At 47.1% G+C, this 26,659-nt stretch overlaps 2 protein-coding genes and 1 pseudogene across 13 annotated transcripts in view; 2 read left to right on the top strand and 1 right to left on the bottom strand.

The window, feature by feature from the left end:
- The first annotated feature begins 1,543 nt into the window (after positions 1 to 1,543).
- LOC108288913 (F-box and leucine-rich protein 22) lies at positions 1,544 to 5,388 on the top strand. Of its 2 annotated transcripts, none has more exons than XM_017508111.2 (2): positions 1,544 to 1,934; positions 4,852 to 5,388. In XM_017508111.2, exons 1-2 carry the CDS (start codon positions 1,582 to 1,584, stop codon positions 5,192 to 5,194), a joined length of 696 nt encoding a protein of 231 aa, XP_017363600.2. In that variant the 5' UTR covers positions 1,544 to 1,581; the 3' UTR covers positions 5,195 to 5,388. The 2 variants fall into 2 exon arrangements, with proteins under 2 accessions (XP_017363600.2, XP_017363602.2); XM_017508113.2 differs by having other exon boundaries at positions 4,566 to 4,975.
- On the top strand, positions 5,369 to 7,254 carry LOC108288914 (annotated as a pseudogene).
- Positions 7,255 to 11,860: 4,606 nt separating this feature from the next.
- HERC1 (HECT and RLD domain containing E3 ubiquitin protein ligase family member 1) overlaps positions 11,861 to 26,659 on the bottom strand; it is a 230,823-nt gene continuing 216,024 nt past the window's right edge. For 10 of the 11 annotated variants that reach the window (XM_037731214.1, XM_017508102.2, XM_017508100.2 and 7 more), the window contains 8 exons: positions 24,909 to 25,078; positions 22,773 to 22,942; positions 22,340 to 22,505; positions 21,433 to 21,509; positions 19,794 to 20,046; positions 19,179 to 19,331; positions 15,450 to 15,755; positions 11,861 to 12,508 (listed from right to left, as the gene is read on the bottom strand). In XM_037731214.1, the coding sequence (XP_037587142.1) occupies positions 12,323 to 12,508; positions 15,450 to 15,755; positions 19,179 to 19,331; positions 19,794 to 20,046; positions 21,433 to 21,509; positions 22,340 to 22,505; positions 22,773 to 22,942; positions 24,909 to 25,078 (1,481 nt within the window). In that variant the 3' untranslated portion in view covers positions 11,861 to 12,322. Of the gene's footprint in view, positions 12,509 to 15,449; positions 15,756 to 19,178; positions 19,332 to 19,793; positions 20,047 to 21,432; positions 21,510 to 22,339; positions 22,506 to 22,772; positions 22,943 to 24,865; positions 25,079 to 26,659 lie in introns of those variants that run through there. The other variant, XR_005196792.1, reaches the window with a different exon arrangement.

Here is a 26,659-nt window from a genome sequence, read left to right on the forward strand (position 1 = left end):
AATCCCCCCATTGCACTTCATCTTGGCATGGTGGAGTAATGGAGACACAGGGGGACCAGCTGAGGCTGGCTTCTCAGGAAAGGCACTGATTACAATGGCTACTTTCTTCTTTGCTTGATTGCCTGCTGCCTTTAAAGGCAAAGCTGCACCAGCCCTGACCAAACCTTAGTTCCAGAAGTGGGTTCAGCATAGGTTGCTTCATTTCTGTCCATGGAAAAACCAGAAGGATTCTCATTCCCTCTTATTCCAAATGGGAGAACAAACAAAAGTAACCACTGAGGTGGTAGTCTCTGGGCTGGCAGAGGAAAACCGTTCTCTCCTTGGTACTCCCTATTGCCCAGGGAGAATGTGGCCTACACAGCTGCACTGTATCAGCATCCCCCAAGCAAACCAAAAAACGACACCAGGGATTCATGGCAGGGAAGTTAAGGTTGGGGCTAGGTTTGGGAGTGAAGAGCATTAGGAAAAGGGTCTGCCATACTGTGAGGCTCTGAGTACTCAGGAAGAGACAACATCACTGACACTACCTCCAGGAAACTTGTCTAGGGTGGAGTCAGAGAGGGCAGGTGTGGTCCACCGGTTTCTTCAAGAGGAGATGGAGGGCACTGAGAGCAGATGGTTTGTGGTCAGCTTAAAGGCAAAGAGAGTCTAAAATATTGAACTTAAAATTGTTTCAGGCAGTTTCACATTAAGAGCTACCTCATCCATTTGACATTTTGGGAAATACAGGTTATATAAAATAGAAGGCCATATCGGTGGGAAAATGTAAAGCCAAGTAAGCTTCAATTTAAAACACAGACATACTCAGTACTGCTTGACCAAAACTACAAAAAAACCAAACCAAACAACCTACCAAACCAATAAAACGCAACTCTGGAAAGAAGCTACTTCAGTAAAATCTTTTATAAACAAGTCAGGGTAAAAAAAATCTAGCTGTTGATGAAGCCCAGGAAAATCCCCCTGCCTAGAGGAGGACAGCAGGACTTGAAGGTCGACCAGCCTAGCCTGGAGACCATTATTCTATGGCACAAAAATAACAGGAATGAGGCATCAGCCAAGGACTCTGCTTACAGCACAGAACTCACAACTGTCACCCTTCACTATTCACACACAACAGGCTTCTTCCTACTAAGGATGAAGCAAAAGATTCACAATGATGTACTAGAAAATCACAACAGTTAACATTTACAATTAGACTCCTTCCCCGTGAATAGGGACTGCAAACCCAGACAGAGCTAGCCTGGCCACCGCCTCCCAACGAAAACGCCTTGGGAAAAGCCAAACGTGCTCACTGCTAAACAAAATTGTCAGCTAAAGGGAAAAGAAATCCCTTTTAAGGAAAGTAGCTTCAATAGGCTGCTTTTCTGCCAGGATTTTCAATCCCTTTGAACATAAGCCGAGCCACAGACTGCCACACGTATGTCTGGGTCCTGCTGTTTCTTCCCTCGCCCCTCCGCAGAGCTTCAGCACCAGTTGTTAGCCAAAAATAAACACCATTCCTCAACCATATATGTCCACTGGCAGGCCAGAACTGGGGAGGAGAGAAGGCAGGTCAGCCCGTCCCCTAGCTGCCGCACTCACATGTGGCCGCTGCTCACCATGCACATAACCCAGCTCAACCGGGAGTGCCTGCTGCACCTCTTCTCCTTCCTAGACAAGGACAGCAGGAAGAGCCTCGCCAGGACCTGCTCCCAGCTCCACGAGGTGTTTGAGGACCCCGCACTCTGGTCCCTGCTGCACTTCCGTTCCCTCACTGAACTCCAGAAGGACAACTTCCTCCTGGGCCCTGCTCTCCGCAGCCTCTCCATCTGCTGGCACTCCAGCCGTGTGCAGGTGTGCAGCATTGAGGACTGGCTCAAGAGTGCCTTCCAGAGGAGCATCTGCAGCCAGCACGAGAGCCTAGTCAATGATTTCCTCCTCCGGGTGTGCGACAGGTAGGCCACCTTGCCTCCTGAGCAGTGCTGGCCCCGCTAGCTCTGGCTTCCCTCTTGGTGGGGTGGGGGGGGGCAGACAAGAGCAAATTACGAGACCAAGATGGCTCCACCTTGGGGGTGCCTCAAACTAGGCCCAAGGCAGACACGGCCCACCCAAAACACGGTGCCCAGTAGACAGATACAATCCTGAGGGAAACCACTGCTAATCTTCTCAGCCTCACAGGTCCTGGAACTGCTTCATGCAAACACCAAGAAGTGGGGTCTCAGTTGTCCCTGCCCTTTGGGCAGCTGTCCTCCCTGGTAGTCATTAAGTGCTGGGTGGGTCCATCTCGGCCTGGATTTTCAAGGTCAGGCTCTGGGAAAAGGCTTCCAGATACAGCTATCAGCTCACCCCTCCATTAGGCCTAGCAAACAGCCCCCGAGGCCTGGGAAACACTGCAGAGGAAGGGGAGGCAGGGGAGCCAGGGTGCCCGGGTCAGCTTAGCCAAACCAGACTCCTGGAGAAGATGCATTACTGATTTAAACAGTACTCCTAGGGAGGGTGGCTTAGCCTAATTTTTCAAATTGGCAAACTGATGCTCCATGAGGTGGTGAGATTTGCCCACAGCCTAGAGTTGCCAGATTTTAGCAAATATATAGGCTATCCAGTTAAATATGATTTTCAGATAAACAATGAATTTTAAGTGTATGTCCCAAATACTTCTTGTATCTATCTGCTCACCCCACCCCAGACACAGACGCTGAACCACCAGGCCAGGATCCCTCCATCGTCCCAGCCTCATGGGTAGAGCCGCCCAGGCAAGAACAGAGGTACTCAACCAGCCTCTCACTGAGCTTCTGCCGGTCCTGTGCTGCCTTTGAGGAAAAACACCCCCTCGATCACTTAAACTGGGCCTGGCTGTTCATGGAAAACTAAGCTCAGCCAGTTTACTGCCACCCAAGTTCACAGCTGCTATTTGCTGGCAGCGCGACAGGAGTGGAAGGAAACAGCGTAGTGACCCCACCTTTCTTTTGAGCTGGTAGGAAGGAAACAGAAGATGGACTTGGGGCTGGGTCCTGGCTGGACAAGGCCATTTTGACAGGCTTAATAAGGCCCAGGAATCAGACTAGAGAGTGATATTGAGGGTGGGGGCGGGCGCATAGCAGAAGGAGTCCTGAAGTTGTTACATTCTTACTCTACGAGAACCGAGCTTCATGGCCCAAATCTGCGAGGTGTGGAGTGGACCTCCCAGGCCTCTGTACTGGTCACGCAAGGGACCCTGCTGTCACATAAAAAGCAAAGGGCTTTGCTATCACGGCTCTCTGCTGAGAGAGTGCGTCCAACCATGTGACCCCAGCTCCAATATCTAAACTCTTGCAACCTCATTTCTTCTGTAAAATGTGCTAAATTTTCCTCATCCCACAGGGTAAGAGGATTAAATGACACAGTGGCACGTGGCACATAGTAGGCACTGATGAACGTCTACTGAATCTGGTTCTTCTGGCACTCAGCTCAGGTTGGGAGGAATGGCTGAGGATAGCTGGGCAGGGGACAGTCGGCTTCCCCGTCCCCCCCCCCCCCCGCATCAGAATTATTCAAAAGTTCTTAGGTAAACGATCATCCAACACCTTTGAGGCTTAAACACCTAATCCTTATAACCACCTTGAAGGTAACAATTCCTCCCACTTGACAGATGAGGAAGAGGCACCCAGCAAGGTTCAGACATCTGTCCCGGGTCCGCAAATAAATCACAGGCCAGTCACTTGGGCTCCCTGGGCCAGCTGCCTCATGAACAAAACTGCGGGTGTAGAGGTTGAATGGGGTGAGGAACGAAGGCACATGAACCTGAAAGAGGCCTAGGCTCTGTGTGAAACGTGGCTGGGTCCAGCATATTTTAGTTCCTTACTTCCCAAGCCAGGCACCAAGGAGCTCAGCTGGCCCAGCGGGGGCAGTCGCAGAGCTGCAGAGGCGGCTGGCAGGGAAAGGGAAACACTTCCCCAGACCAGACTCCAGCTCCTTCTTGCTGCGGAGAGCCAAGCCCACTGGTCCCATGAGTCGGTCCTTCTGGACTGGAAGCGGCTGGTCCCGCGCATTATGACTGTGGAGGGTCCCCGCTGCAGGCTCCTCACAACCCCAACGGTAGACGTTATTCCCCCGACGCAGAGGAAAACAAGGTTCTGGGAGCGACTGACATGGCGACAAGCCAAGTCGAACTTTGCTCAAGATCTTTTCTCGTTGGGAGGGGCTGATGAGGCGGCAAAAGTGGGACCCCCAAGCTTTCTGGGCAAGCAACCTGTGTGTCCCTGACTGTACCTGCTCAGGGCCTGCCTCTAGCTGCCTCCGATTCCTGCCCTTTTCCAGGCTGGTGCCCCAGGGGAGGCAGGAACAGCTCTAGTCAACTAAGCTGAACCCGGAGTCAATGCTGACGCCTGCTCCCACCACCTCGAGGGTTGGGATGGTCCTGTCACTAAGCCATCTCCAAGGAACAAATCCCTCTTCCCGCTCACGTCCCGCCGGTACATTCAGGGGCCTCAACTTGAAGCTAGACTGGAGCAGTGGCCACGCACCGCTCCCCTGCGCCAGCATGTCCGGAGCTAAACAAAGAGACAAGGGCTGTGGCTCCTGAAACCGGCATTTCCCTCTGTCCACAGCCGCCCCAGGACTCTGCTGAGCCGGGGTCGGAGCTTTCCCACCAGGGGCTCCTCAGGCTACAAGCCACGAACCCACGTAGATGAAGGTACGCTGAGATGCAGGGGCAGAAAGAGCAGGGAAAATGGGCCGGCCAGAAAGCTGACTTGGAACCCTGCGAGTCGTCGCAGCCAAGTGTCTTCACTTCGCAGGCCCCGAGTCCTCGGTAAATAAATACGCCCGTCCCCCGGGGCGGTTGGGTGGCTTCAACGAGCCAGTGGACCCCGGGTCACCGCGCTTTCCCCACAGGTGCCCCAATCTGGCATCCGTCACTCTGTCGGGCTGCGGCCACGTCACCGACGACTGCCTGGCGCGCCTGCTTCGCTGCTGCCCACGCCTGCGTGCACTGCGCCTGGAGAACTGCGCGCGCGTCACCAACCGCACGCTAGCGGCCGTGGCGGCGGACGGGCGCGCGCTGCAGACGCTGCACGTGGACTTCTGCCGCAACGTGAGCGCGGCCGGCCTGCGCCGCCTGCGCGCCGCATGCCCGCGCCTGGCCCTGCGCGCCGAGCACAGCGCCGCCATGCTGCCCGACCAACCCCCGCGCCCGCGCGCGCCCGCCGCGACCCTCGGCAAGCTGCTGCAGCACTAGATACCGCCCCGCCGCGACCCCGGGGGGAGGAGCGCAGCCCCAGACATCCTGGTTTCGACCCCAGCTCTTCCACCTTCCAGACCAGCACCGCATCTTCTGAGCCTCAGTTTCCCCATCTGCACAGTGGGGACAACAATGCCTACCTCACGTTACGACTTTATACCCAGAGGAACGCAAGATTAAATGGATGTTTGGAAAAGACTCGGCTGGTTGTCACTCAACACCACCGCCTTTCCCCTCTCGCTTCCGCCCCAGCTTTGTGCGGTGCGCCCCCAACGACGGCGGGAGGTGCCTCGCCGTCCTCGGGGACTCTGCTCGCTATTGGGTGGAAATCACCTCGGTGGGGAGGGCTTCACCACTCAGAGCTCGCCCGCTGGCGCGCGGGGGTGAGAGGCCAGGGCTGCCGTCCGCAGGGTCCTCGACCCCACAGGGTCGAGGGGGGGCGGAGCGACCCCTCGAGACCCAGTGGCCTCCCGGAGTGTCCTGGGGACCGTCGCCTCCAAGGGCCACCGGTAGTGATCTCGGCGAAGCTGGAGGAGGGAAAGCCGGGTGCCCCTCCCTGCGGTTTGCCCGCGCGCGCGCCTGCCTGCTCGCCTTTGCTGGGGCAGATGAGTTCCCGGAGTGACCGCACTCGCTACTGTAGAAAATTATCTCCCAATTGTTGAATTCTTACGTAAACTGCACAGTTACCCATATTTTCTACTGTTCTCATCTCATAAGGGAAAAAAATGATTTGGAAAAACAAAAAACCTCAAACTAAATATTTAAATATTTAAAAACAAAAGCAGCAGCCTTGGCTAAGCTTTTGATAATGGAACCATTTTAAGCTGATGACAAGCTAGATTTTCACCTGTTGGATTTGCTGGATATGAGCACAAGCCTGGACTTCCCATTTCAATTTCAGGACTGTAGTGACTGACGTCCCACATTTAGTGAAGGCTCTCGCCTCCTGGCAGCCGCCTGGTCCTGAGTCCCTGCGGAGAATTCTGGGTGGGTGGAAGAGGCGGGGAGCAGTGTGGCGCTGCTCACGCTCCGGCTCCACCCAGCCCCAGCTGTGACCAAGCCCTTCACCCATCCGAGGCCAGGTGTGAAAGAGGAGCTTGATCCCTACTCACTGGTTTCTTAATTCATTGCTCAAACAGGGAAACAGCAAGGAAAAAGACAGATTCTGTTCTCATGAAGCTTACGTTCTAGCTGAGGGAGAGACAACAGGCAACTGGTATGCAAGAAGGTAGAAATTATGGAAAAAAGTGCAGGCTGTAAGGGGCTATCAGGAATTGCTGGCAAGAAACTGGGGGGTGGAGTGAAGCCTCTGAGAAAAGGTTGACCAATGTAAGCTTCATTGAGATGACATTTGAGACATGAAAGCCAGAGAGACAGGTAAGCAAGCCATGTGGAAGGAAGGCACTCCTGGCAGAGGAACCGTCAGTGCAGAGGCCGCGGACTACAGGTGTGGCTCGTGTTGGGGGAACAGCAAGGTGGTCAGAATGGCTGGAGCAGAGTGAATGAGGAGGGAAGCTGAGTAGCAGATACTCAGAGAAGCAATGTATCCTGCAGCTCAACTCCAAATGCATTTTAAACCTTTTTTTCCTTTCTCTTGAATTTCAAGATACAACCTTGAGGCAACTGCAAAAGCCGATCCTCAGCCTTAAAATAGACTCCATGTCCCTCCCTTTTCTCACTATATATGCCCCCTTTGCATTTATCTAACTGTATGCTACTATCTAATTATGTTACGTCTTAGAAGTTTCAGGGGCTAATCTTAAGTCTGGAGACCCAGCTGTAAACCTCCAAAAATTACTTCAAAATGGCTAATTAACCACCTGGCCATTGTTAAAATAACGTCAATCTGAGGTCCAGGTGGACTGAAACCCAAGATAGCCACCAGAACAAAACAGACATCATACTCAGCCCAGTTCTTGTACACCTTCCTTATCAAGTCTTTCCTTTTAAAACCCCTAAAAACTTCCCCCCTAAAAACTGAAGCAGTTACTTGAAAGAGCAATCCGACTACTTCCCCCTTTTCTAGCTTGGGTAATAAATTTGATTTTATTACCAGACCTCGCTCTTGTTAATTCAAGCATCTGCACCTGTTTTGTTCGGTTACAGTAAGGGATGGAGGTAGCAGTGAATGGACAGATTAATGTGAGGATGAAATGAAAGATGAAGGTTCCCCCTCAGCCCAACCTACCGCCAGCAAGAACCAGGACCCCATGCACAGATGGTAGGTGAAGTCCCAGGGCCACTGGATTTTTTTCCAGGCAGGACAGGTGAACAGGCAACCAGCACCCTGTCCTACCCCAATCCCTCTGGGGACTGCTGAAGGGCCCCTGGCTGGGGCAGTACTTACTACAGAAACAGGGAGTAAGCCCTGGCCAGAATAATCTCTTCTAACCCCTGTGTTGGGAGAGCCAGCTCTGTCACACTACTAGCTGCAGTGGAGTGGCAGGATCCTGCTACTAGCCTGTGAGACCCAGGCTGCTTCTGGGTGACTTCCCAGTTTGCCCACCACTGCTTTGTAATCTGGGGAGGCCTTGTTGGGAATGAATTTTTCTCCCATTACTCTGAACACTGTTGAAAGCAAGCTCAGGCTTCTAGAGGGTTGAATGTTTGTCTACAACAGAGCCACTTACACCCGAGGGCTTTGCTTTCATCATCTCCAATAAGCCCTAATTCCCAGCATGTCCTATTTGTCCTAAATTGGTGGCTTAGCCTGGAGAACAACAGGATCCTGGCTTCAGGATCTAACAGATCTGGGTTTCCATCCCATCTCCCTCACTTTAAAGCCCTGTGACCAGAGACAGAAGGCCCTCTCCAAACCTCAGTTTTCTTATCTGAGTACTAAGGATAACAAGGGAACCTTGCTTTGGGGGTTCTTGTAAGGATCGCTATTGACTATGTAAAGCAGAGGTCTCTGTAGGTTGAGCTAGAATGGGGTAATCTGCATTCCCTGAAGGCCTCCCTTTCCCATGGAAGCTCTTTTGTAGATGAGGGTTAAGTTCCCAGGTTAACCCTCCAATGCCCATTAACCCCCTTGCATCCCAAGGCATAGTGATCACAGAACTCAAGCAGGGCTCACAGCTGTGTCCACTGCTGTTTCTAGGGATACCAGCTGGCCCCTACCTAAGCCAGAGGAGCTTTGGGTTCTGAAAGTGATGGGTCATTTCAGGTGACCCAGAAGGTGGGCACTGATGGAGACACATGGCTCTCCACTCTATCTTCTAACAGTCACTGTTCACCATCACCAGGCATGAGCAAAGCACTTAACAGAGTGCAATACCTCCCTTAATCTAAAACACCACTTTTGTAGCTTCCAGAGAGCTACATGCATGGAGGTTCCTGGAGGGTGGCATGCCCAGGGAAGGAATGGAAGCTCTGTGCCCCTCCCCCATTAATTAAAAAGTAAAAGAACAAAAGAAAAACCCTTTCAGACTCAGGTTAGCATACAACAAAGGGTCCTGCAGGCTAAATTAATCCACCAACGAATTCATCTCACAAGCATTTACTGGGTATTGTGCATGCGTTGGGCCAGGTTCTACCTGATGAACTCAGCCCTAGTTGGAAGACACGCAGCTGAGCTTGAGGGGTGCTCTTGAGCAATCTCCAAGCTTTGCTGTCATAGCTTTTGACAAGATATGAAGCTCTCTGAGCTTCAGTTTATTTGTAAAATGGGACCAATACTCTCTCTGTGACATTGTTGTAAGATTATGTCTAAATATGCAGGGCCTGGAAGTCAGGGATAGGGGAATGTATCTTCATATCCATGGAGGGGCTAGAAAAGCTGAGAGCCTGGCACAACCCACAAGTCCCAGGCACTGGGAAGCAGTAAGCCAGGTCTATTTGTGGGTAAGCCAGGCATGCTTTGTGGCAGACAGAGCTTTTGGGCTGGGCCTGTGGGCTGACCCCAGTTCCCACAGGTTCCAACTCTAAGGAGGATGTTCCCAGTGGCAGGCATGGCACAGAAAAGGCAAACATCAAGAAGCCCAAGGCATATCCAGGGAAGGGTGAGCCAGGGTTGATGGGAGCCTGATTGTGTTCTCAAGCCACCCAGAGATGGCTTGGGATTATCTATGCCCTCACGGTTTCAGTTAGATCACAGATGCCCCTCAACTCTGGGAATCCTAACTTTTTCAAAGGTTTGGCCAAGGCAGCGAATGGTCACGTGCAGGAGGAATAGGTGGTTGGTAGAACCTCAGCGCTAGGGCAGGACACTGGCTGGAGGCTGGCCTGTTACCACGTTGCACTGCTCTGCACAGGAGCCCCAGTGCCAGCAGAGAGACAAGGGGCACAGGCCCTTAGGTCAGGAGGTGGTGCGCTGAGCCTTGTCTTGCAGGGACACACTGGCCTGTTTCTGCACAGGATGAGTGTTTGGAAGGGACATGACTGAGCGCCCCCTGGCGCTACCACGGCATGCTGACAGAAAGCAGACTCCCAGTTCTCGCCAGGGTGTACCTGTGATCCCGCTTTCCCTCTCCTGATCTTGGATTCTTGGTTTATACAGGCAGAGATCATCTGACCTCTTCGAGACTTTCCCTTCAGCTCTAGGATTCAATGCCTAAGATCTGCTTTTGGCTAAAACCCAAGCTCACCAGATGTAGGCTTCATCAGGCCAGAAGTCCTGGGCAAAGGCCATAAGGCTAGGAGGCCCAGAACAAAGCCATATTTTGAAAGATGTCTGGAGAAATCTTAAATTTTAAAAACTGACAGTCAAAGTTTTCTTGAGACTGCTTAAGGGTCTTAAAAACTGCAAGTATTTGTTAAGTGAATGAGGCCAGCGAACAAAAAACTGCCTAAGCCTCTCTAAGGGCTGAAAGTGAACCAAGGAAAGCTCCTGCATCAGGTCCATTGCAGCTCCTCAGATCAGGGACTTGTGCTTCCCCCTCTTCCAGATTTTTCAAAAAGTCAAGAGAGACGGGGCACAGTGGCTCACACCTGGAATCCCAGCACTTTGGGAGGTCAAGATGGAAGGACTGCTTGAGGCCAGGAGTTCCAGACCAGCCTGGGAAACACAGTGAGACCCTGTGTCTGCAAAAAAAAATGAATAGTCAGGACAATGAGGAAATAACAAGTTTCTGGCAAAGAAATAGTGTGTGTTATAAAACCACAGCACTGTGCCAATTCTTTTCACAGGGGCAAACCTGAACAGTTGTCTCTTAGCCCTGAGCCCAGGACCTGAAACCACAGTGCCAGCCTTCTGGGGTGCTCCTGCCTCTCAGTCCAGAGCAAACCGTGGCAGCGGCACAGGATGAGGTGTTATTTTGAATTTAGAGACTGCAGATGTATCCTTTGCTCTGCATGTCCTCAGCCCAGCTCTGCAAGAGGGACGTAGGAAGCGGCTCTGAAGACCCTAAGTGGCCTCTCCTGGATCATCCAGGATCTTGGAAGCACAGATGCCTTTCTTTTCTTAGAGAAATTCTCTCCTGGTCCAGAGACCTAGGCAGGGTCTTCCCACCACAGCAGGAAGACTTCAAGCCCAGAGCCCTTCAACAATGCTACTGACTACGCTCTTAGTATTAAAGGCTCATCTTTACCCAGAACTCCTGGGGTTTCCCCAAAAGCTATAATCTCCCTCCGAGACCCAATTGTAGTTGAAGCCTTTTTAAAAATAACACAAAGAAGTCATTATTCTAAATATTATTAGGTATTCTCACTAGGAAAGATCCATTTACTATATTATCTTAGCTGGCAAAACTGTATTTTTCTTTCAATTTCTCTTTGAAAACATGTACCTTCTATCTTCCTTGTGGAAAATAACTGCCTGCAGAGGGCTGGCTGTCTGGCACCTCATTAGAGCAGGCTGTCTGTAAAGATCCTGTCCAGGAAGTCCAGTGGGAGCAGCTTGTGGCATGAACTTGCTGCAGGTGAGGGAGACAAGCTGTCCACAGGCCTCCCCTCTTCCTGCGCACACTCCAAGAAGCCAGAGCCCTCCCAGCTGCTCTCAACTGGCCCCTTCCCCCAGAAACACACTCTCACCCTGACACTGCTGACACACACCAGCACTGAGGGCCTGCAGGGGCAGCTGGGTTTGAGCACCAAGAATGCAACCCCTTCCCCAGCCCTCTGCACAATTCCATCATTCAAGGATATGAGAGCCACTCATCAGTTCCCATGTTGATTGGAACATTCATCTACTTATTCACTCATTTATACATGCTAAGTGCCTGCTTGTGGTAGCCGGCCTTTCTGTAACACCTTCCACTTGGCTGCCCTCCCCACAGGAACATGTTGTTAACTGCCCTGTTCTTTCATTCCATCACGTGCTCATTTTGTCTTTGTAGGTTCTTCACAGGAAGGGCCAGGTGGCATTACTGAAGTCTTCTTTCTCCTCGTCTGGTAGAGTTGCACCCCACATTAAGTATGCTGGGACTGTCCAGAGAAGGAAGGGTGGTGCTGACAAGGGCGGAGCAGCTGAGGGAACAAAGTGAGAGAGACCCAGGATGACAGAAGAGCAATGGAACACAGGGGCTTCCAACCCACAGGGGTATCCTAGAACCACATGTAACTTCCAAGTGACGCCCACCCTCAATGTAAAGGAAAGTTTCTGAATGTGTCAAAAAGCCATCAGAGCAAGACAGGCCTGGAAGCTCATTCTGTTCTGGGCTAATGTCTGCCTCAATGGCAACTCCCAGTCAGAAGCTCTGCAGGAAGCAACACCAACAGCCACGCTCCAATTCCTGAATCTTGCTTTATTTCTCTGCATAAGGAACCCTGAACAGGCAATTCAAATTAAAACAAAATAAATATATGAATATTCATGTAAAACTGTCCTTTCTAATGAACAATTATACACCATGTACAATTTCATGTTCACTGGGTGGGTCTACAAAAATGTACCATTCCCAACTAAAAATGCACCAAAATGGTTTCATGCAAACTTATCAAAAGTGACCAAAAATATGAAGGAAAAAACCTGACTGAGAGCACTTCATTTTTTTGTTTTTGTACAATCACAGAAAAATAAAAACATCTAATTTCTTTGTTACATTTAGAGTAAATAATGTGGCCACTGTTTATAATGTTGGTTTATGTTCCTAAAACATCTATGTAGTTACCATAAAAGTATATCAACATCAAATCAGAAGTAAGCATTATTAAGGGAAGAAAGGGAGGGTGAGAGCACCCGCGTGGTCAGTAGTCAGTGTCGGAGCCCTCGGCGTTGTCCACGTTCCTCGAGAGCATGTAGTTGTCCATGTCGATTGAGCGGCAGTTGTTGATGGCATAGCGCAGGCGCTCGGCCATGACCAGCTGGCTGGAGTATGGGGGCAGCCTCAGCTGGAAGAAGCAGGTCTGTGAGGTAGGCAGACTGTCATAAGGCTGTGGAGAGAGACCCAGAGCCGTGACTGGGGACATCAGAGTGCCACACGGGGGAATAGGGCTGCACATGACCTCTCTCTGCCTTCAAGATGGAACTAACATGGCCGCACGGTTAAGTCAAGTGGACACAGAGACTGGGCCAGATAGAATGAGCAGGGGCCCTACTGCCCCATAGGCCCTCAAGGCTCTGGGTGAAGATGTTCCCTCCTTTCCTCACCTTCTTCAATGTCTGTGTGTGTAAAGCGAGGAGGAGCCCTGACTGGCAGGACTGCTTGAGAGAACACACTGCACACAGTGCCTGGAAGAGGGTGAGAGTGTAGTAAGAGGGGACCTGTCCCTCGTACCCATCCACCAAGAGGGTGCAGACTGGAAGCCAGCTGCAGGGATCCCCCAACAGAGCAGGCAGAATGGAAAGAAAAACTGTGAGATGCAGCCAGCTTTGGGAGCCTCTTTGCCTCCTCCTCGTGTGTATTCTACCTCTTTTGCAGGCCCCATGGCTGCCTCGTACAGCTCACTTAAAGAAGGGGCAGTCAATTAAACCCCAGTCCATCCATTTAACTGATGGTGATACATCATTTGAAATTATAATTATGATGACTAGCAGCAAAACAGAAAAGTGTTCAGGAAGTTAAAAAAAAGGCAGAAAAAATTCTAGATACATCATGTAAAAGTCTGTACAACTGAGGCAAAGACCATGAGGAATTTCACAAAGGTAAAAACAGCTACTACTGGAGAGACAGGATTATATATGTTCTTTATCTCTCCTTGCAAGCAACTGTTTCTTAAACAATTTGTAGTAACAGTAATGACATTATACTGTTTTTATAAAATTTTAAAAGGCTTAAAAAAAAAAAAAAAAAACCTGTCTTATCTCACTCAGCATCCTCTTGAAATCAGCCCTTCTCCCCAGAGCCCCACACCTAGGGGAGCCACTTGTCCTGCAATGGGAGGGGAACAGCCCAGCAGCCCAAATGCACCACAGCCAGTGATGGATGACTCAGAGCTTGAATGAAGAAAAACTGAAAGCAGCAAGGAAGGGAGGTGCCACTAGGTGGCTCTGATGACTTAAATGTGGGTACTGCAGAAATGATCTAAAAGCCACAAAGGAAACGTCTTCCATAGTCAGTTACTGAGGCTGACAACCCTGAGGCTAGAGATTAGTGGTGGATTAACTCCTAGAAAGGCAGGGGTAGCCCAAGACTGGTATAAGGCAAGGATTGTTTCCAGAGCTGAATAGAAATAAGCCATTTCCTCCTCCCCCACTGCTCTGAAGCAACAAAACAGATTTACAATTTATAGTTCTTGGCAAGTCATGCAGAAAACTTATGGAAAGGCTCTTTTTATAACCCTTCCTGCGGGTGGCTTCTCCAGCAAGCCTAGCCCAGGAGCAGAGCAGCCACCTGCAGCCTCAGGAGGCAGCACAGGGAGGACTAGCTTTGGCTACAGCAACTCCAGGAGTAGCTACTAGAAAAACACCAGAAAGCCAGACACTTAAGCTGGCAGGAAGGGCCTGTGTGTAAAGAGGCCCCACTTCCCTTACTGTTTTCTGAACAAACATCATGGGTCCTGCTCAGAGAACTTCCCAGCTCACGTGGGAGAGGGGTCTTCTGAAGAGTGGGGATGGAGACAGGGAAGAGAGGCACTCCTCACTTAATGCAGTTAAGTTTTTGGTTTGAGGGTTGTACCCAGTGTTGAGGAGGTGGAGAGAAGGAGTCTGGATAGGTCTGCCTTCAGGAATGGTAGGGGCACTCCAGGAAAGCATCTACAAAGGGTTCCTGGAGATGACTGGCGCTGGGCTTGTAGGATGAATAAGTGCTTGCCAGAGATGGAAAGGGGTGTGAGGGAGGACTTACTAAAGCAGAGGGAACAGCTTACATAAAAACACAGAATTTTAAACATAGCCGGTCTACTGCGGAGAAAGGCAAACAGCCCATTATAACCAGAACATGAGAACTGTCAAAACGTAACAGTTTGGAATAAAAACAGTTAAGGTCTTTGGCGTTTATTCCAAAGTCAACACAGGGGGTCTCTGAAAGGTCTGAAAGGAGCAGAGTGACATGGTCAGATGGGTGCTTAAGCAGGATGACTCTGGCAGCAGTGTGCATTTCAGACTCTAAGCCCTCTTATTCCTAAGCCATCTGTCAAAATGGCAGCTGGGCCGGGGCTCTGTAGCTGGGGCCTTTCATCAGATGGCAGAGATGCAGCCCTGCCTGCCCCACAATGCACACCATGCAGGCAAGCGTAGTGTTATTATTGCTCCCTGCATCTCTGGCTTCCTACTGGGGTACACCCACCATTAATGGTTAATATCTTCAAGAAAACAAACAAGGCCATGCCTTAGCGCAAGAAGAGGAAGTTTATCCCTCTGGTCAAGTTCAGCTTTAACTCAAGAAGATGCTAGAAGACTTAGGGAAGGTTGCTGGGTGTAATATGCTCTCTACATCCACTTAGGACTTTTCCCACTGAAGCTAAATGATATTTCTAAACAAATTTTACTCCTTGATTTTTTCATTACTCTGGAAATTGCAAGTATTCAGCATGAATCAGCAGGCCTACTTGAGGGTCACAGTTTTGTTTCCCCAACATAAAAGCAACACAGGGCAGAGAGCCAGGCGTGTTGGCTCATGCCTGTAATCCCAGCACTTTGGGAGGCTGAGGTGGGCAGATCGCCTGCAGTTAGGAGTTCAAGACCTGCCGGGCCAACATGGAGAAACCCCATCTCTACCAAAATATACAAAAAAATTAGCCAGCTGTGGTGGCAGTCGCCTATGGTCCCAGCTACTGGGGAGGCTGAGGCAGGAGAACTGCTTGAACCTAGGAAGCGGAGATTGCAGTGAGCTGAAATCATGCCACTGCACTCCAGCCTGGGCCACAGAGTAAGACAACAACAAGGAAGCAATAAGGCAGACACTACGAAGAAAAAAAAAAACAGCTTACTTACCCTATCAACCTTCATGATTTGAAATCTCTGAGAAATGTCAGCAGTGTTGGCTGGTAGTCGAGATCTTCCTGACACAAACCTCATGAAAAGCACCCGCTCCTCATTGGAGAACTCTTCCAGCGTGTGCCAGAACCACTGCACCAGCTGATGCTGCTCATCTACCTCGCGGTACCGTACCACTTTCTTCAAGACTTCTACAGAGATCTCAGGCATCCCACACACCATCTGCTCCAGCTGTTTTGCTGTGAGAAGGGACAGCAGCGGCACAGGAACAATCCACGACATCCCTTCTCGGACTGCAGCTACCTGTCCCCGGGAGAGGTTGATCATTCAATGAGTGTGCGTGAACTTGGCACCGCCATGGGCCCTGTGGGGCGGGTGCCTCCTCCTGCCTGCTCATCTGCTCCCCAGACCCTCCACTTGTTTCTCAGACCTCCGGGCGTGAGAGTCAGTGAAAACTGCCCACCCTCCCTGCCTCTGAACCCTTGTTAGAACCTCTCCCTTTTGTGGGACTGTTACACTCCTGGTTCTCGTTCAAGTCCAATTTAGGAGCCTGCCTTCCCTCCATTACAAATCCCAGCTCACTGGGGCCCTCCCTGATGCCAGCCCCACTCACTCATATTCCTAATCACAATGTAGCCATGTGCTGTCAAACTATGCATGTGTGGACACTTCACCTCATAAAAGTAAGAAGCTCTTGGAGGACTCATCTAGCTATCTAATGTTTTTTAAATTTATATTTGTCTTTTGAAAATAGTTATATCCTTTTTGTAAAAATTATTTGTGCTCATTGTAAAAAAATCTGAAAGAACAAAGAAGAAAGTAAAAAGGGGAAGTCCTCCTTTAGGAAGGCAATTGAAAAGGCAAAGAGTTTAGTCAAGAGACTTGGGCTCTAAATCCCAGCTCCACCAATTATTAACTCTCTTAATTTTTCCATCTGAAAAAAGTAGATATTACTGCTCTCACATGACTTTGATGAGAATTTTATATGAGTAACTACATGAAATTCTACGTAACTGGGTAATTCCACCCTGCTCTGTTCTCTTAGCATCACAGTGCTGGCATGGGCAAGTTGGGGAGTGCTAAGTGGGATGCAACCAGGGGCTGCCTTGACAGCCTATTTAGAAAAACGTCTCCTCCAAGACTGTACAGTAGTGCATACCCTACACAGAATCACCACTGTTCTAGGTTTGTTTCATAAATATGTCTTTGCTCTTGGCCAACTCAAAACCATCTATCATTTAAAAAGTCCGAGAATCTGAATAGGGACCATACCTTAAGGAAGTGAGTAACTATGTGAGGTGATGGGTATGTTAATTTGCTTCACTATAGCAACTTTTTTACTATCTATATGCATACCCTATATTATCATATTGTATACTTTAAATATATGTAACACAATTTATTATTAAAAAAAACTGGGCCAAGTGCAATCAATGGCTTGCCCTGTCATCCCTACTACTTGGGAGGCTAAGGCAGGAGATCCCTGGAGCCCAGGAGTTCAAGGCTGCAGTGAGCTATCATTTTGCCACTGCACTCCAGCCTGGGTGACAGAGTAAGATCCTCTCTTAAAAAATAAAATAATAAAAAACTGGTACTAAGGTTGTCCCATAAGGATCAGGGATTGGCAGTGAAAGCAGTCTCTACTGATAGTAAAGATAATACCCCACCATAGTCTGCCCAACGAAAACAAAAATGAACAAACAAGCTGTTATGCTTGGTGAAATACAAAACAAAAACTGTCTGGAAAAGAAATTAGGCTGCGATATGGGGCTGGCTGCTTGGAGATGGCAGAGGGACAACTGAGAACAGCTATGGGATAAACACTCAGTTCTAAGAGATGAAGAGGAAGTGGAAGAAGAAGGAGGGCTTGTTACTGAGAGCAGAACAAAGCCAAGGCAGAGCAGAACACAGCTGTGGAGAAAGAGTATCTAACCAATCCTCAGAAGAAGGGACCTCAGAAGAGTCTGGACACTACCTTGGAGCCTGGTTTGGGGCTTGGCTCTGACATGGGCACTCAGTGCTTTCTTCTGTGAAACAGTGACAGCAATCCTTACCTCACAGAGTAACTATGGGAAAAACAGCATGCAAGAGTGCCTAGCACCATGGCTGGCCTGCAGGAGGTTATCAATACATTTCTAGTCAGTTATTTATTCTCTGAGTACTAAAAATATTCATGAACTGGAGATAAATACTAATTCTTGGCTGTGTAATCGGCATCACTGACAAGACCCAACTTCATTAAGCTAAAGTTATCATTTTTCTGAATGGACTTGCCCCAAAGCCAAAGTGTAGGCAGGAGCCAGGAGTGAGGGGTACGGAATATATAAACTTCAAATTACTAAATTTCTATAGCTTCACAGCCTGGGTCCAGCTCTTGAGAAGACCTCAACATATTCTGCAAATAGAGGACTATTGAAATGGCTATTAATGAATGTATTATCAAACGAACGATTTTTGGACATGATACTTCTGTAGTCACTCATTCACACTCCCATTATTTATTAAATGCTTCCTTACCTGTCAGCACAGAACAAGGATAACTCAAATGAAATAGAAAATGTATTCTTCATTCAATGTCTTACAAGCTAGCTGAAGATATAAGACCTAAATTCTGGGGCCTAATTCATAGACCACAACATAGAAATATGTGATACCTCGGCCAGGCATGGCGGCTCACAACTGTAATCTCAGCACTTTGGGAGGCTGAGGCAGGCAGATAATGAGGTCAGGAGTTCGAGATCAGCCTGGCCAATATGGTAAAACCCCACCCCTACTTTAAAAAAAAAAAAAAAAAAGCTGGTGCCACATGCCTGTAGTCCCAGCTACTTGGGAGGCTGAGGCAGAAGAATCACTTAAACTGAAGAGGTGGAGGTTGCAGTAGGCCGAGATTGTACCACTGCACTCCAGCTTGGGTGACAGAGCAAGACTCCGTCTCAAAAAAAACAAGTATGTGATATGTTTTGAGACTTAAAGAACAGAGGCAGGAGAGGGAAAGGGAAATCAATATGAGATGACAAGACCAGCATTTGGGGGTTCATTTATGTGGGTCCTGACTAACCCAACTAGAGTTGGGACACTGAGTTAGGAAGCAGTAAGACATGAGTACAAATAGAACTAAAGAGGAGTAAGAAGACAAGGTCTGAATGCCAGATGAAAACTTGGTCTCAGTCCAACCAAAGACCAATTCACAACTGATTTAAGGCATTCAGTAAGGAGAAAAAGGCCTGAGAAGTCTCTGAATAGAGTTTGAAATATAAATACAAAGCAATCACCAGATGCGGTGGCTCACACCTATAATCTAAGCACTTTGGGAAGCTGAGGTAGGTGGATCTCTTGAGGCCAGGAGTTCGAAACGAGCCTGGCTAACATGTCAAAATCCTGTCTCTACCACAAAATAAAAAAATTAGCTGGGCATGCTGGCACGTGCCTGTAGTCCCAGCTACTGGGGACACTGAGGCCAGAGAAGCACTTGAACCCAGGAGGCAGAAGTTGCAGTGAGCTGAGATCACGCCACTGCACGCTAGCCTGGGCAATAGAGTGAGATGCTGTCTCAAAAATAAATAAGTAAATTAATTAAAATAAATAAATAAATAAATATATACATACATACATACAGAAGAATCAACAAAGTAAATGGATACTAGCAGATGTTCTCATAACCAGTCAGCTTTCATTTGGAAAGAAACCCAAGCATTCATGTGTACCTCCCAAGATACTTCATCTCACCTGTCGGTCCATCTCATGAAGTCGATATTCAATGGCCCTCTCCACATATTCCTTCCTATTGGAAAATGTGAGTGGGATACTATTTCCACCAGGAATTATAGGAACCATTTTGCCATCAGCACTCTGGCCAACAAAAGAATCGAGAGGAATCATCTAGGAACAAAGAAAAAAGAATTTTTATTACATGGTAGAAATGACAGCAAAAAGCATTTTACACATAAATATAGCACAGCAATAACAAACTCACAATTTTTAAGGATAGAAACAAGGAAAACAAGACAGGTAGGACTGATCAGGCTACTTGATCAGCAGGAATGTGATGACTCAGCCAGCTATAGTTAAAAATGGGACCAAATCTCCCTATTCCCAAACCAGGCCTGTTGAACTCTGAGGACCCCAGGCCCCCCACTCCACCTTGGTTTCCTTCGTTCTTCACTCTAACAGGCGGAAAAAAATTAACAGGGAAAGAGCAGCTAAGGGCAGCAATGGCATAGATATGGCATGGTTCAGCCAGACAGCAAGTGGAAGACCATATCTCAGTTTTACACAGAAACGTTCTAGCCTGTGCATATAGGAAGTCAACACCAGCAGAAACACAGACTGGCCTGGATTTACCTCATGGAAACTCTCCTCAGTAATGCCACTGTCTTCAATGTGAAGAATGCTGTTGAGAGTCTGCACGTAGAGCAGATCCACCTCCTCCAGGTCCTCCAGGGTGAGTGGGACACAGCACAGCTGCTTCCACACCAAAGGGGCCAAGTGGAGGTCCAGAGGCTTCTTTGTGCGAACGGCAACCCCCATTAAAATTCCTAAGAACTTAAACTGCATTAAGTGTTCATCGAGGCAGGCAGAGGGGTTAAAAAGGAACCTGAAAAATTAAAGGGAATATTTCAAGCAATATTTTCCTCATTTCTATTAGCAGTAAGTCAGCAACGACAGCTACAGTATATGGTCTATACTTGTGCTGTTCAGCATGGCATCCATTAGCCACATGTGGCTATTATTGTTTTTTTTTTTTTTGAGATGGAATTTTGCTCTTGTTGCCAGGCTGGAGTGCAGTGGCGTAATCTCGGCTTACTGCAACCTTCACCTTCCGGTTCAAGCAATTCTCCTGCCTCAGTCTCCCAAGTAGCTGGGATTACAGGCATGTGCCACCATGCCTGGCTAATTTTGTATTTTTAGTAGAGAGAGGGTTTCTCCATGTTGGTCAGGCTGGTCTCAAACTCCCAACCTCAGTTGATCCGCCTGCCTTGGCCTCCCAAAGTGCTGGGATTACTGGAGTGAGCCACCAGGCCTGGCCTACATTCGGCTATTTAAAGTAATTAAATAAAACTAAAAATTCAGTTCTTCAGCTTCCCTAATCACATGTTGAGTTCTCAAAAGCCACACGTGAACCATGGTTAATGTTTCACACAGCACGTAGACTATATTCTGAACTATTTTTAGAAGAACTATGTAAGGGTCTTAAGCTACCTGCTCCAGAATGCCGTATTTCCTAAAATCATTCTGTTTTAAATTTACAAGTCCATGAAACAGGATCCAAAATTCAAAATTTTGCAAATATAAAGATAATATGTAATTGCAAATAGTAAATTTTGTGACTTGCTAGCATAATAAAACTTTTAAATAAATTTTGGTGCAGAAAATTCATTACAGGGAGGCCAAGTGGACCTTCAGAAACATAAAATAAGTCAGGTTTCATGATCAAGTCTGAGCCTCCTCTCCCCTCTATATAATCATTGATTGGGTCTCAATAAATACCAAGTCTTGATGGAAGTGCTTCCTCTTTTTTTTTTTTTTTGAGATGGAGTCTCGCTCTGTCGCCCAGGCTGGAGTGCAGTGGTGCGATCTCAGCTCACTGCAACCTCTGCCAACTGGTTCAAATCAAGTGATTCTCCTGCGTCAGCCTCCCGAGTAGCTGGGATTATTACAGGTGCACACTACCATGCCCAGCTAATTTTTGTATTTTTAGTAGAGACAGGGTTTTACCATGTTGGCAATGGTAAAAATCCTCACCTCAGGTGATCCACCTGGCTCAGCCTCCCAAAGCGCTGGGATTACAGGTATGAGCCACCGCGCCTGGCCTGTTTCCTCATCTTTGACAAGAGGATAACAATATTTACTCCTTAGGGTTATAATAAGGACTGAAGGGGATAACAGGTATAAAGCACTGAAAACAGTGCATAGTAAGCACTCAATAAATGTGAGCTATTATTATTTTAGACATATAATGAACACTTGCTGACTGCCATACCTGTCCCTGTTGTAACCCACTTCTGCAGTGGCATTGGGAGAGGGTATAAGAAGGTCAACAACACCAGTTTCAAGTTCCTGTAGAAGAAAAAATTTTTTGAGAAATGACAATCAAACACATGGAGAGAACACCAATTAAAGATCATACTAAAAAGAATATTTTGAGGAATTTATCATGTTACGTGACAACCAACGATTTCCTAATTTACTTTTGTGGTTTCAGTTTAAAATGAAATTAGGAAATCCCCAATATGGAAAGCATTCATGCATGAAGAACCAAAAGGAATGAGAAAGTTAATCCAGTGCAGGAGTTGTGGTGGCTGTGAGCAGAGTGTAATGATGTTTCAAATAGATTCAATAATGATAGCCAAGCATTATTTTAGTCACAGGATTTACTGAAAAAATCTTTTTATTAGGCAAAGCTGGAAAGGACAAAGCTGATCTGGACGCAAAAGCTGCCAATGCGGATCTTAAAATTAGAACTGGTCTAATTTTAAGACCAGTTCTTAACATTTATTTTTCAAACTCCCCTGGAATTTGGCAGTTCTATTTTGTTCGAAAAGCGCCAGAAAAAATCAGAGCACATGGGTGCTCCTGGATTTGTCTATTACATAAATGTGAATATATGCCATTGTTGTTTGCTCTGCCAATATTATAACACAACAGATGGTGAATCATTGGTAGATGTCTAAGAACTGATATTTCTGTAGTAAGGTATCTTGACAAACCATTTCAAAAACTGTTGCTCTAATTTACCTATATATCACTAACAGCATGACTTTATATGAGGCTCACAAATACATCCTTGCTACATCTATAAAAACATGCCTGACAGAATGATCACTGAAAACAACAAAATGGCCACTAGCAGACTAGGTAACTCAGCAGGGGACACTGCAGGAAAATACCTGGCACATCTCTGTGATGGTGTCATCAAACACTCCTCCAGCATCATCAGCCCCTTCTCCAACCAGCTTAACCTTCCACGCTCGGGAAGGGAGACGGAGGTCTGACGCATTCAGCTTAACTACTTGTCTTGCTATTTGGACAAAAATGGGCTTACACTTCCGACCTCTTTAAAAGAAAGGGAGAAAAAAAGCAACGAAATACAACGCTTACTGATTTCCCCAAGATCACGTGATAGCTTCCCATCAGTGACTGAAAAAGCTAGTTTAACAGCCAAACACTCTGCTAGGCCCGCTGTAACCACACTGGGTACTAGTGTAAGTACTATTACTATCTACCCTACCTTAGAAGTGAGGAAGCTAAGGTGCACAGAAATTAGTAATAATATTCGTCTGAAAAAGTCCCAGCTAGTGAAACATGCATACATATGCTAACCTGGTTGATATCCTCTTTACAGTAATCTGAGGTCCATAGTTTTTGCCTTGAACCATGGTTTTTCCTATGGAACGCACCATTGGAAGAGTGTAGACTCTTGGGGCTAACAAAGGCCGAAGTTGTCCCTGTACAATGCCCCAAGTTCCAGCATTATAATGGGATGTGCTGTTCTGTAACAGAAAGTATAGTTATCAGAAATGGTAAAATCTAGACTTAAAAGAAAAAATAATTTTCACTTGTAGAACATGCATTATTTTGGTTGGGCACAGTGGCTCATGCCTGTAGTCCCAGCACTTTGGGAGGCTCTGGTGGGCGGACTGCTTGAGCCCAGGAGTTTGAGACAAGCCTGGGCAACATGGCAAAACTTGTCTCTACAAAAACACAAACATTAGCTGGGCATGGTGCTGTACTCCCAGCTACTCAGGAGGCTGAAATGAGGGGATCACCTGAGCCCAAGGAAGTTGAGGCTGTAGTGAGCTGAGATCATGCTACTGCACTCCAGCCTGGGCACAGAGTGAGACCCTGTCTCAACATTATTTTAAAAATTGAAAATAAGAATACATATGCTTTTAAAAAAGGACTTTAGCCGGGCGCGGTGGCTCAAGCCTGTAATCCCAGCACTTTGGGAGGCCGAGGCGGGTGGATCACAAGGTCAAGAGATCGAGACCATCCTGGTCAACATGGTGAAACCCCGTCTCTACTAAAGCTACAAAAAATTAGCTGGGCATGGTGGTGCGTGCCTGTAATCCCAGCTACTCAGGAGGCTGAGGCAGGAGAATTGCCTGAACCCAGGAGGCGGAGGTTGCGGTGAGCCGAGATCGCGCCATTGCACTCCAGCCTGGGTAACAAGAGCGAAACTCCGTCTCAAAAAAAAAAAATAAAAAAAAAAAATAAATAAATAAAAAAATAAAAAAGGACTTTAAAAGCATAAACTCAGGATTAGTAGCTATCAGCAACCTTTAAAACATTTTTTTCTGATAAAATATATACTTGCTATTTTTAAAAACCTTAGAAAATACAGAGGATACACACGTGTACACAAATTAAGTAATTCCAAATCCTAACATAAAGAGATGGCTCCATTAATAATTTGATCTATTTTCTTCCAGCTCTCTTCTGTATATGTATATATAATATTTTTCACATTGTTGATATCATTTTGAGTTTTCTCAGTTAACTTTACATTATAAACATTTCTCCAACTAATTACAGTTTGCTAACACTCTGTTTAGTGCTGCACAAGACTCTGGTGCCTGGCTGATTATCTATTTATAGCAGTGATTTGTCAAATCTCTCTCTCGATCTCTCTTTCTCTCTCACACACACACACAAGATGGTTAGCCAGCTTGTTACTGGAATAGTGCATAAAGATAGAAAGATCAGCAAAATTTACTTCATTTCTCCAACCTCCCTTTCCCCAGGATCCAAAATGCTAATTTGAAAGAAAAGAAAAAAGTATCTGAAATTTCTCAGATTTGTTTACATAACAAAACCCTGACTGTGGCTCTAATAGCTTTGTGTGGTTACGTTTTAAAATCATATTTTTGACTTTGTAGAGATGGCATGCATAGTGGCTGGGTGCAGTGGCTTATGCCTGTAACCCCAGCACTTTGGGAGGCTGAGGTGGGTGGATCATTTGAGGTCCAGAGTTCGACACCAGCCTGGTCAACATGGTAAAACCCTGTCTCTACTAGAAATACAAAAATTAGCTGGGCGTGATGCCGCATGCCTGTAATCCCAGCTACTTGAGAGGCTGAGGCAGAAGAACTGCTTGAACCTGAGAGGCAGAGGTTGCAGTAAGCTGAGATTGCGCCACTGCACTCCAGCCTGGGCGACCGAGCGAGACTCTGTCTCAAAAAAACAACAACAAAAAAGAAATGGCATGCTTAGCCATTCATACTTGATTTTTTGACAAACCAAATCACAGAATGAAGATCACTCTGTGTCCAGCTGCATCATGACCAACTTCTAGACTGTCCCTAAATAGCAATAAAATGGGAATGGAATTGTTATCTTATTAGCCATGAAAGAATTTTCCAAAGGCAGAGGGAAAGGCCCTGGGGCCTGGCGAGCATGTCATGGGCACTGCTTACCACGCCAGTCTGTGCCTGGCTGCTTACCACGTCAGTCTGTTACCTGGTTGTTGGGGCTAAGGTTCAGCAGCCTCCAGGATGAGTACATGAGGTCAGAGAAGTGGTAAAGCAGCCGGAGCCTGGCCCGCACCGTGTGAATGCTAACTTCTCTCAGTGCCCCATACTGGGGGGGCACTGTGTCAGGCAGGCCCAGCTGCAGAGGTACTGACACACCTGTCCAAAAACCAAATGGGCACTTGTGAAGGAAACAGCATTGCTTTCACTTTTCATATTTTGAAAAATTTCAAGCATAAAGAGAAGTTGAGATAATTATGCAATAGATACTCATTCCAACCTCTATTCATCAATTCACTTTAGTTTTGAGTGTGCATTTGTGTTGGTTTTTAAAATGTCTTTATCAGGGGGTGGAGATAAAATAAAATGTCTTTATCATTCTGGAAATGAAATCTGGTATTTTCTCTTTTCATTTCCCATTTATTTAATAGAACTTAGACAGTTCCTTCACAAAAACAAATAAGTAAATAAAGCCAAATTTAGTTTTTCTTTCATATTTAATAACTGTTATCTTCATAATACTCCAACTGTGGGTAAGGACAAGGTAGGCAGTTCTGGAAAATGGAAATGGAAAACTTAGCAGAGCCAACTCCCATATTTGCTAGGGATCTGACAGAAAAGTATTCATGACAGAAACATATAGGTGCACGATTCGTGAAGGTTTTTACTACAAGAATAATAATTATGTAAGAAGCAAAGACTCCAAGGCCTGCATCCACAGCTACCCTCCTATAAAAATACACAAAAGAGTAAAAGCAAAATACAAACTCACTGGAGTTTCCTATAAATAAATACTGGTACAGTGCAATTCCTACAGGTATTAGTATTGCTCTTAGTAAAAACTAACATTTACTGAGTACCGTCTATGTGCCTGACACTATTCTAGGAGCTTTACATGAATAGGTCCACTTAATTCTACAGCTATTTGCAGTAGGTGTTATTATTATCCTCATTTTACAAACAAAACACTGAGTCCCAAGGTCACTCAGATCATATGTGGAAGAGCTGGGATTCGGCAATGTGGCCCCAGAACTTGAACCTGTACTTGTCACACGGGATAGCTTCTGCCCTGAAGTGGAAGTGAAATCCCTCTGAAGCCACTGAGTACCTGAAATTGTCAGTGTGTGAGCAGCCTGATCATTGTAGATTCTGTTAATAGAAACCATTTCTTCCTTATTTGGAATCTACCTGGCATTCACACTTTGCTCTCCTAGATAACTAAGAAAAAAAAAAAATCCCAACAGGGTATCCTAGGATCTCCTAAGAAATAGAGGGGTTAACAAAACTGGAAGAGAATGCTGAGCTCTTAGGCACAAATTTGCTTCAATGAAATTCTAGTGCCTTAGATGCCAAAAAACAGTAGAAAAACAATGCTTGAGGGCCTGGATGAGAAACGGCCATTGGCCCGGCACAGTGGCTCATGCCTGTAATCCCAGCACTTGGGGAGGCCAAGGCGGGTAGATCACTTGAGGTCAGGAGTTCAAGACACTCTGGCCAATATGGTGAAACACCATCTCTCCTAAAAATATAAAAATTACCCGGGCGTGGTGGCTCATGCCTGTAATCCCAGCTACTTGGGAGGCTGAGGCAGGAGAATCACTTGAACCTGGGAGGTGGAGGTTGCAGTGAGCCAAGATTGCATGCCACTGCACTCCAGCCTGGGCAACAGAGTGAGAGTCTGTCTCAAAACAAACAAACAAACAAACAACAACAAAAAAAACAGACCAAATATGAAGAAAT

This window comes from Cebus imitator, unplaced genomic scaffold (assembly GCF_001604975.1).
Source record: "Cebus imitator isolate Cc_AM_T3 unplaced genomic scaffold, Cebus_imitator-1.0 Scaffold386, whole genome shotgun sequence".
Classification (NCBI taxonomy): Eukaryota; Metazoa; Chordata; class Mammalia; order Primates; family Cebidae; genus Cebus; species Cebus imitator.